The sequence below is a fragment of the Pongo abelii genome, chromosome 8 (assembly GCF_028885655.2).
Source record: "Pongo abelii isolate AG06213 chromosome 8, NHGRI_mPonAbe1-v2.0_pri, whole genome shotgun sequence".
Taxonomy (NCBI): domain Eukaryota; kingdom Metazoa; phylum Chordata; class Mammalia; order Primates; family Hominidae; genus Pongo; species Pongo abelii.
In genome coordinates, this window is record NC_071993.2 from 119,214,093 (window position 1) to 119,225,085 (window position 10,993).

The following is a 10,993-nucleotide window of genomic DNA, read 5'->3' on the forward strand; positions in this document are numbered from 1 at the left end:
AATTAGAGCTAACTTTATATATATACTACTTACAGAAGTCTCCATTTATTATAGACTACAATCATATTTCACTCTAATAACATTTTATACTGCAGAAGCAAATGACCAAGACGAATGAATATTTAGTGAGCAGAATGATCCCTCTGATGTACACAAACCACTCCTTTTATGACTCAGATATGTGAAAGTTGATTCACAAGCAGTCTAGGTGAGCAGACGTTAGTAGTAATACATTGGCTGCTATCAATTAACAGACATGAAGGCACCTTCAAACCTACCACAGTGCTACTTTGCACAAAAGCTGAATAAGAATATAAGAAGAGTTTAATTTAATACCAGGATTCATTAAAACATCTTTTGGACAAAGAGAACTGTGCTAGGAAAGTTCAATAATTCAGTCTTATTTGCTCAAATCAGCATGGCTGTGACTGAAAGCTTTTTGCCTTGCCTTTTAATACCTGATCATTGCCGGTGAGACGGTGGCAACCATTTCTTGAAGAATCCTTTTAGCTTTCTTTTTCACTTTGTTAACGGCTTTTGATTGCTGCTGGGCAGAACCATCAGGGTTTAATTCAGCAGCCACTTCTGCAATTGCCTCTTGTACTCTGGTATGAAAATGGAAAAAGAGACAATGTAACTGTTTCTATACTACATTCTGTATTCAGTATTTTCTAAACTGCAGCTGTAAATCACAAAACAAAATGTATGTTCTCTTTAAAATGTGGTAACATGAAAGAATAAGCTCAAGCTAGAAGTGCTCTTTCTGGCTATCTATTAAATATTAAGAATATTATATTCCTAAATCAATGAATCTCTGAGGAATCTGGAAAGTAGACTTAAGAATTTAATTCAAATTCACTGGGTGACAACTATGTGAATTTGAATGTTCCCATTAAAGTGTGAGGGACACGAAATTGTACTCTAGCAGAAGAGAGAAAAAGAAAGGTTATCCCTTTAGGCATATAATTCAGAGGTATCCAAAAGTCTACTATCAAATTAATGTGTGATTTTTCTTTTGAAGACTTAATTTACTTTTAATTTGTATCGTGACTCCATTAGTAAAACTATATGTAAAACTCGGGGCGGGGGACCAAAAAGGGTCATAAATATTTACAAATTTTTTTTAACTCGAACCAGTAATTTTTAAAAGGCACAGCTCAACATCAAAAGAGCACAGCACAGAATAATAAGCAGTGAGATAAAAGGAAACATTTAATCCAGTTTTATAAATCTTCCAGCTGACTTAGGGGAGAAAGCATGAGGTTCAACCTCCTTAAACCACTGCTAACATCCCAGTTACTAGTCAAAACATCTGGATGAAATAAATGTACTTGAAGGTTTTAACAAGAAAACAGAATATATAATAATCTAAGAACTTCACATAATTGTGTTTTATCCCACTGGTGCTGATTTTGGACTAGTGAAATACAGCAAAATTCCACATAGCCCCATAATTCACTAATATAAAAAGACCAATACCATAGGACACTGATGCCCCCCAAGTCTATTCCCTAAAAAGCATTCATTGCATTCTGGCCAGGAATGTTTCTACAAGTCATTACCATGACTGATGCACCTCCACTATCAACTACTCACTCATCCATTCGAAAATATTTCTTGAGTACATATTATGTGCCAGCATTGTTCAGGCCCTAACAAACATAACAAAGAGTCTACAGATGACACTTAGGAATTCAAAGCAGCCTTTTAATTCACCCTGGTCTCCTGCTCCCCAAATCCAGGTAGATCTCTAAAACTGGCCACACCAATGAGGCCAGTACTTTAGAATCAATATTCTAGAGTATGGGAGCATGGAACATCTTCAGCCAAACTCTCATACTCTAGAATATTTATTTCCCCATTCCACCTGAGTTCCAATCAGTCTTTCCTATTGTAAGCAAGCTCCTGTAAGAGCAAAGGCAGTAATTCATTCTGTTAAGATTTCTAGCAATGACTTTCTAGCACAAGAATTTGTACCTAGATACTCAGTAACTGGCAAAAATATCAAACTCAATTCTCTTTCGGCTATAAAATAGGAAATACAATGTCTCCAACATTTATATTACAGAAAACAGAGAACTCTGGAAATATGTGCATCTCTGAACTCCTATTTGCCTTTCATGTTTTAGAAACCCATTCAATTATTAATCCATAAACCCAGGCTGCTATTCCCACATGGCACTGTCACCAAAGCACCTGTTCTCCTGCCTTTCTTTAGTTTCCTTTGGAGCTTAACATTTAATGTTTGGAAATGTGAACACTTCTTGAGACACAGTCCCAGAGAAACTAAAGGTTACTAAGAATTACCTCCCCCTCCCACTCCTACTACCCATCCCTGCCTCTTCCCACCTTTACACCTGTGCCCTGCCCTTACCTACTGCTGTTCAGCACATTTTCAATCACATTGGTGGCAAACATGCCCTTATGCACATCTCGCTCTTGAATAAAAAGAACATAAGAAAGGCGTCTTGCAAGCCATCCCCGGTGTCTGTGAAAATGATTTAGCAGAGAAGTATTAGAGGTACCCCTAAAACAAGTTGCTTAAATCATAAACTAATTTTCTGCCCAGAAAAACAAAGCCTAATGTCATCTCTTTCTGAGATTTCTCCTACAGCAAATTCTCCTTAGTAGTTCAGAATGTTGTGCAGCCAATTTTATTCATGTACTCTCAGCTAAAACTGAAACTTGGAATTTGTGTATTAATGTTTGAATAGTGTTACTGTGCTGAATAACCCTAATATGAAAAAAAGAAATAAGAACATCTGGCTTTATTAATACCATTAAAAAGGCAAAAATGTTTAATGCTATATATAAGCTATATCTATTCTGATAAACCATACAGCTTATAATTATAGCTATGGGCTATAAAAAGATAAATTTGGAAGTCTTTTCCTATGATCAAAGACTAATTTTTTTATTATAGTTTTTGTTTTTTCCTAAGATAATCACTGACTCTCTAATTGAATTGACAAGGTTGATCAGTTGAAAGAAGTCAAGCATGATCTAAATATTTGTACTCTAGGCTAACGAAGCCAGAATTTCTCACTTTTTTCCCCTTCACACTTTAAATACACCTGAGGGATAGAACACATTCCTGTCAGTTACAAAGGACTATGTGGTGTTTAGATGGGAGGATGGAGAGATGAGTTTCCGAATAAGAATGCTACAAGCTTTCATTATGTAATAATTTGAAAACATTTGTAATGATTACATGATATCGCATTATCATTATCAATTCAGTAATTCTGAAAAGACCCAGAATACCCTCAATAGAGAAAAAGTAACTTGAAAGAGAACTGTTTATGAATCACCTATTTCTTCACCTCTCCTTCCTGCCATTCTCTTTTTCTTCCTCCTTTCCTTTGTCTAAATCTTCCAAAAGTTTGGCCCAATATATTAAACGTTAATCCTAAACTCTTCCTTCAGCCAACATTTTCAGAAATATTATTGGTATGTACAAAGTCCAAGCTCTCTATGAAATCCCTTTGCAACTGACTGAAAGCATTGTGTGTGTGTGTGCATATGTGCATGAGTGTGACAGTGACAGAGTGTGTGACTCTGTACGTGAATGTGTAAAAATGTTTTAGGCTTTGCTTCATAGAATACACACAAGAACTAAATAGCTGAACATGCAGCTTATTTCACTGAATAGTTTCATTCTGCCTCGTCATCGTGGCAAATGCAATTTTCCTTAACTGTCTCTAATTGAGGGCAAGAAACAAACCTCTTGGCTTTATATATAAAATATCTACTTACATAAGGAAGACTCTATGAGATCCCTTTTCTTAGGATCTTATCATCTTATCAAAAAAAATTCAACAGACCAAAGTCTCTCCCCTCTTTTTTAAATTTAAATTTAAATGTAAATTTAAAAGAGAGAGAGAGAGACCAGCAGCCTGGGAATGATCTGCTCATGTACTTACACTTAAGTTCTATTTTTAAAAGTTTACTATATATGCAAGTATTATCATTCTCATATGTAATCTCATCATCAAATTATGAGAAGTAATATCATAAGGGCTTCAAGTAGTTGATTTCTTGCACTAATTTTCATAGAATTTCAAGTATTTCTCATCTGAGCCTATCTGCCTGCCTACTCCAGGTATCTATTTTTAGAATTACAAGGACTGCTAGCATTTGGCTACTGATTCTCTTGCCTCACAGACATTCACACAACCTTTCTACTCTCTTTCCCTGTCCCCTGGCCTAGAGTCAGATAAAACAAAGACTCTTTTCTCTCACACTGGTGCTTACAAGCCTATCCCCATATGCCTAGAAATTGTAAGAATTCTAAGTAAAGTCTTGGGTAAATAGTAACTCAAACAACATTTGCTCAACAGAGAAAATGTCTTTTAACACCCTACAGATTGGGCAGATTTCAATAATTTATACTTTTTTTTTTAAATATTAAATAGTCATAATAAATCATAAGAGATTCAAACCTACTGGTCTCCTCAGACAAATATTTCCCACATTTTGGCATACTTCATATGCAAAATCAATATAAGTCAAAGAACATTCTAAGTGACATCTACACTCCCCTGAAAATATCTGTAAGTACACAAGAGGTAACAGTAATAGTTCTCTCTGTGGCTATACTGCTTCCAATTTTCAGATAATCTCTCTTGTGTCAGAAACTCATATTCTATTAACTCTCAGTAATGCAAAGCAATTCAGCTTAAAGTGTGTTAACTGATTATTATGAAGTTTTTCTTTTGAGATGTATTAAAAACATAAGAAATTTCTTTTTACCTCGTGTGAGTTTCATTGATATAAATAACATTCCGCAAACCCAAAGACGGGATACTGGGGTTGAAAAATTTGTCCTATATAAAACAAAGTAAATGTAGACATAAATACACAACTAGATTGACGGTGAAGAGCTCTCATTATGAGTTCTTGATAACTTTAATATCAAGCATAAAAACAGATATTGCCTCAAAAATCTAAGTGAAGAAAAAAGTTTTATTGAAAAGTACTTTTTAGCCTTCAAAGAATGTCATAAACTCAAAATTCATCTTTAAAATCTTAAAACTAGCCAGGCGCGGTGGCTCACGCCTGTAATCTCAGCACTTTGGGAGGCCGAGGTGGGCAGATCACCTGAGGTCATTAGTTTGAGACCAGCCTGGCCAACATGGTGAAACTCCGTCTCTACCAAAAATATAAAAATTAGCTGGGTGTGGTGGTCGGTGCCTGTAATCCCAGCTACTTGGGAGGCTGAGGCAGGAGAACTGCTTGAACCTAAGAGACAGAGGTTGCAGTGAGCCAACATGATGCCATTGTACTCCAGCCTGGGTGACAAAGCAAGACTCCATCTCAAAAAAAAAAACAAAAAACAAAAAACAAACAAACAAACAAATCACCTTAAAACCAAAGGAAATAGTACCCCTTGCTGCTTGACTCCTCATCTCCACCCTGAAAGAAGTGAAGCTACAAGAATGTCAGAGATTTCAGTTTTCCCAAAATACAAAGACCACGCTAAGTACCATGCAGTTATTGTTGCTTACTAAATCTCCCAAAATCCCTGACACAAAAGAGTTATCACCATTTTCTAGGTGAGAAACTAAGACTGGCAGAGGTTTAGGATTCAATCTTATGTCTTGATCTAAAGAGTATGGTCTTTCTATTACCCCTAAATAACTGTCCATTTAATGAGAAATCATATGTCTACTGGTCACCCTCTTTACATGTGATCTTGAAAGATAATCCAGAGATAACTTTGCTGAAAAGACAGTCTATAGCTTTATCAACATGGGCAAAAAGGTAACTGTTCCATACTTAAATGCTGAAAAAGTACAATGTTCCCTCAACAAATATAAAACTACTTAAGTGGAATCTCTTTAGAGAAAAGGAAAACAGGATTTCAGAGAAAAGATAGCAAATATACAGTTAGCAATAAAAACATTTTTAAACAAATTATTTTAAATGATCATGTCATGGAAGGAATTCAAGATCAAGTTCAACTCCATCAGGTGCTATAGTAGGGCAAAAATCAATTGTCTGTTGTACTATCTACCCTTACTCCAAACCATTACCACTACCAAATTATTTCCTATACCCTCTGACTTAAGAACACATTGTAGTTATTGTTTTAAGTATTCAAAATTAGAATCAGACTAGATGTCAGATCTAAAAAGAAAATGACATTCTGTTTAAATCTTGATTTCAAGTGGCCTATTAATCTGAACTAGCTTTACTCCTAGGCTAGAAATTTCTGTGATCCTTGAATTCTACCAAATTCTTGCAACAGGGTACTTGTGGTTTAAAAGAAGCAATATTTTTAACATGACATTCTTCAGCAGATCTGAACATTTAACATGAACTGCTTGGGTTCCACACAAATCTCTCCCATGTTAGTAAACCCCTTTATACCAGACTCAGAATTCTACTTTCTGCCAAAGCAACCTTGAGTAGAAAATTCACACAGCACAATTACCTAGCCACACAAGTTATAATCAACCTCTATAAATGGCAGGCACTTAAACGGCAGAATTTCTTCATCCTAATAACTGGATCCCAGAGAGAGCTTAACATCCTGATATGACTTTTAAAGGGCAATTCTACTGCATTCAAACACAACTACGTGAAGTTCTACGTTCCTGTGCTAATTTGTCCTTCTCTTCAACTACCACCGAAAATATACCTCTCACCCACTTGGCTCTTCTCAAAGACTGTGCTGTAATGCAAAAGATATTGCATGGCTTGTGTTTTTTCACCAAAATACAAACAACAAACCCATATACACTCTCTTAAATCTTCATTCTAACATTTTAGTGACAATCTTTCACTATCACAAAGTCAACAGACACCTTCCATTAGAAAAGGCTCAGAGCAAAGTCACAGCTTTAACTTCTTATTCTGTCCCATTATCTCCTTCTTACCTTGCTAGAATTTTAATGTTAAGTGCTAAAGTTCAACACCTAAAAGTTCATGAAGGTTCCCACTAACTCCTTTGAAGACTTAACCGAAAGTAAGATCTACTCTCCCCCTTAAAATCCTACTAAAACCTCAAAAGAACTAGAATGTTACCTAGTATCAATTATGGGACCAATATTTACTAAATAAATAAATGGAAAGAAAAGTGTGTCAACATCTTTACTTGAAATATTTGGTTCATAAACATGGGTCTCTGTTCTGAAAGTGAATTTAGTCCAATAAGACGGCCTACTACAAAGTTGGAAACCATATTTTATGCTGAGTATTAGGGTCAATAAGCAGTAAGGTTCTTACCCAGCTCTGGGGAGTGCAGGAGTAACAACACCTTCCAACAAATGGCCTCTTCCGACTCATTAGGCTTTCTTTCCATTTTAAAGTTGCAGATCTGAAGACAGTAGGTCTAAAGCCACACTCACCCTGACAAATATTAAGAAAAAAATATAGTTTCTAAATGGCAAGAGAATACTTGTCTACTTGATCTCAAAATCTAAAGTGTTTTGAACAGAAGAAAAACTTATGGCATATTCTGGGTGATTTTCATTTAAGTACTCCCTCCATGATGAACACTTGGATAAAAGCTTACCACATAAGCAAAAGTTGAGCACCCAAGAATAGTAATAGCTACACACTGAAGGCAGTATTCAAAAATTTAAAAACTAAATTGCAGAAGGTCAAACAGACTTCTGACAGCTAGATGAATCAATTCAGACTCCTGGATCTCTAATCTAACAATTAACCTTACCCCCTTTTAAATCACACAGTCCTACTACAGAACTATAAAGGCCTTACACAGTGAGCAAGTTTTTATAACTTTACTTTAAATAAAAAAACAGGTAAACTTATATAACATTCCTTTATCTTATCGAGGGAACTTAAAGACCAGAATGTAAATTATAGCTATACTGTTCAATTAGGGTCAAACCTTGTTCTTCTGTTCTAAAAATGCTTAACTTTGAGCTCAGCTGCTCAAATCTCTGTTATATAGATATAACATTCTCAAAATTAAGCAAAAAAAAAAAAAACACTATTTTTTATATAAAGACAAGATAATATTTAAAATACATCATGTTATACTGAAATAGGAAAAACAATCCAACAAAATGTATGTCTTTTGGATTGAATTCATACTATAAGTTCCTAATTTTTTAAAGTTTACTTCTATTATAAAATTCATGCTTTTCAAGTATAACTCATGGAAAGTACATACCAAGAGAAAGAAAGAAAAAAAAAATTTCTTACCTGTCCCAAAACTGCTACTACGGTTTTTTTCCTATGCAAAATGATTATTTCATTTTCTAACATAATCAGTATACATAAATTTTCTAACCATTTTTTCTTCCCAATATAATGCCATAAAATTTTTTATTAGGTTTCATAAACATACCAGTTTCTGTAGCTATTAATCTTGACATGATATTATGTTGCTGCCAGTATTTGCACCTTCACAAACATCATTGAAATGAACATTTTTAGGCTGAATGCTTTTAACTCTTATCCTAAACTTACCCATTCCTCACTTGTGTGCTTACATCGACCAACACTGTATTCTGATGAATTTGGCAGATAAGAAACATCTATTGTACCAAGGGTCAGTGCAGATTCATCCATGTCACAAAGTGTAATTCCCAAATCATGTGCTATAAAAAATAGGTACCATTTAAATTAACAAGGATTCGAGAGAGTAAATACCAGAACTCAAAATTCTGATTTCTACATTACTTTGCTCCATAATGGGATATCAAATGAACTGACAGACTTCTACCATGTTGAGTCACAAGGTAAAAAACTGACTTTGATGTGTTTATATGAACACAGTTAGGCTGCCCTGACTAGAAAAAAAAAAAAAAAAAATCAGCATTTGTATTCTAAGACTTCCTGAATATATAAGGATACAACATTGTATCCTTTGTATCCACACAAAATAGCTATGAATAGTATCCAAACAAAATATAGTATGCAAACAAAATAGTATCCAAACAAAATAGCTATGAATTGTATCCAAACAAAATAGCTATGAATTGTATCCAAACAAAATAGCTATGAATAGTCATTTGCAAATGAAAATAAGAGCTTATTTTTATTTCATTTTTGTTAATTGAATAGTTCCTGGCAGAAGGAAGGCATGTTTATTTAATTAAGGCAATTAGGGCACCCCTTAAGTTCCCGTACTTAAATTGAATTAAGATCTTAATTTTCTTGTGATGTCCTAAAAGAAACATTTTCACTTTTAATACAAAGGTAATACAAAGCTACAAAGCTCTGAAAGAAAAGCACACTATTTTGAAATATCTGATGTATAAGTTTTCATCCTTTTCGATAAGCTTTTTTCTACCCTAAGGAAAAAGGTTCACTAAGAGTAAACTCCTAGAATAGATATTAACCCAAAATATAAAAACTTTCAAACATAATCTCTAGCCTCACATTATTTTTGCTTTTGGCTGTTTCTCACCTGGCCTAAAATTATTCCTTTAAAATCCTGAAAGGTCATGTCTAGATTAACAGTGTTCCTTTGGAAGGCATATTCCAATTTCTTTACAACCCCCACATGGGTTTGCTACAGTCACTGTTATTCTCGGCATAACCACCTATGTCCTTAAAAATTTAACATAAGTACAATCTAACATAACAGGCTAGGGGAGACAATAAACCAATGCACCTGGGATGAAAGTTCTTCTGTTTCATAACATAAAACTTCAGGACTCAGCTATCAGTTTCGGGTGCAGAATGTCCATACAACAGGGTAGCCGCTGCTGCCTGAGAAAACGAAGTGAAGAGGGGATGAGGAGAGGACAAAGAGGCTCGCTTGTGCCAACAGGAGGTCCACGTTTTGCACTTCCTCCCTCCGCACAGTTCGCTCTAGGTCAAGGAGTAATAAAGAAGCAATATCCCAGAGGCACCAGCCAGCATGCGCTGAGGGAAGCTGACTAGAGGATCTGAAAAGGACAGAGGCTGGAAGACCAGCAGTAAGGTTTAAATCTTCCACTGCTTACCATCTGTGTGACTTTTTATTACCATAAGCTGGTTAACTTCTATGCCTTAGTTTTCCCATCTGGAAAATGGGCAGAATGATAGCTCTTACCTCCTGGGTTGCTGAGAGGACGGAATCATATAAACAAGGGGTCTACCACAGTGTGTAACACACAGTGAGCGCTCAGTCCAATCAATGGTAACGCTGTCATTAACTATCTCCAGCATACCGGCTGCTCTCAGAGTACCCCTTGCTGCCTCAATGTCCCCTCGGGACCCAGGTGAGCTGGCTGGCGGCGCCTCCGCGCGTGCAGATGCTTAGGGGACTGAGTCCATAAGGACTCCTTCCAACCCAGGAGAACCCATGCCCCAGCCTAGTCTCCCCAGGAGAGATGAATCCTGACCCCCACCCCTGCACGAGCCCGACCCATTTCTCAGGGAGAAGCCCGGAGCTCGGGGATCGGGGAATAGAGGGGACACGACTGCCCCAGCAACTTGCAGGAGTCGCACCAGCTCCACGCACTTGTTCCGGCGCTCCCGGCCCGAGAAGCCTCCCGCAGCCCACACCTGCCCTCGCAATTTGCACCCTAGCAGCTCCGGCTTCGGCTGCTGCAGCAGCCCGCACTTCAAGTCCCGGCCAATGCCTGCTGCAATGGCGCACCCTGATGACGCAACCGGCGCGTGGGATTGACGTCAGCAGGGCCGCCGGCGAGCCAGTGCCGGGGGCGGGGCCCGGCTTGCGGGCCTCAGAGAGCGTGAGTGGATCCGAGGGTGGAATGTGTGTACTCGAGTGTGCGTGCCTGTGTGTGGCTAAAGATAGTGTGTGAGCGCCTGGACAGATGGTTACACTGCCTAGGCCATGCGTGTGTGAGTGTGTGTGGGTACCTCATTCTGCTTTGTGTAAGTAAATTCAGCTTATCCGGGAGCTTGTCCCTCTTCCAGGCTCTGTTGGGAATGTGCGCGTGGGCTATCAGGTTATGTGTGTGGTCTGACTTTTTATGAGATCTGTAAGACTATGTAGGATTTACTACGAATGGGACAGGCAGGGATTGCAAATGGCCATGTTGTGTAATTTCTACAAAACTGGCTG

The 10,993-nt window shown here is 37.2% G+C and overlaps 1 protein-coding gene across 7 annotated transcripts in view; it reads right to left on the bottom strand.

Annotated features, from left to right (window-relative positions):
• GPAM (glycerol-3-phosphate acyltransferase, mitochondrial) overlaps nt 1–10,573 on the bottom strand; it is a 33,979-nt gene extending 23,406 nt beyond the window's left edge. The window contains exons 1-7 of one of the 7 annotated variants that reach the window (XM_024253991.3): nt 10,427–10,573; nt 9,593–9,690; nt 8,443–8,573; nt 7,231–7,353; nt 4,753–4,826; nt 2,375–2,488; nt 459–605 (exon numbers count right to left, since the gene is read on the bottom strand). In XM_024253991.3, coding sequence (XP_024109759.1) covers nt 459–605; nt 2,375–2,488; nt 4,753–4,826; nt 7,231–7,353; nt 8,443–8,544 — 560 coding nt within the window. In that variant the 5' untranslated portion in view covers nt 8,545–8,573; nt 9,593–9,690; nt 10,427–10,573. Of the gene's footprint in view, nt 1–458; nt 606–2,374; nt 2,489–4,752; nt 4,827–7,230; nt 7,354–8,442; nt 8,574–9,592; nt 9,691–10,015 lie in introns of all 7 variants that reach the window. The other 6 variants (XM_024253993.3, XM_054522856.2, XM_054522852.2 and 3 more) reach the window with 6 other exon arrangements.
• Nucleotides 10,574–10,993: the final 420 nt, after the last annotated feature.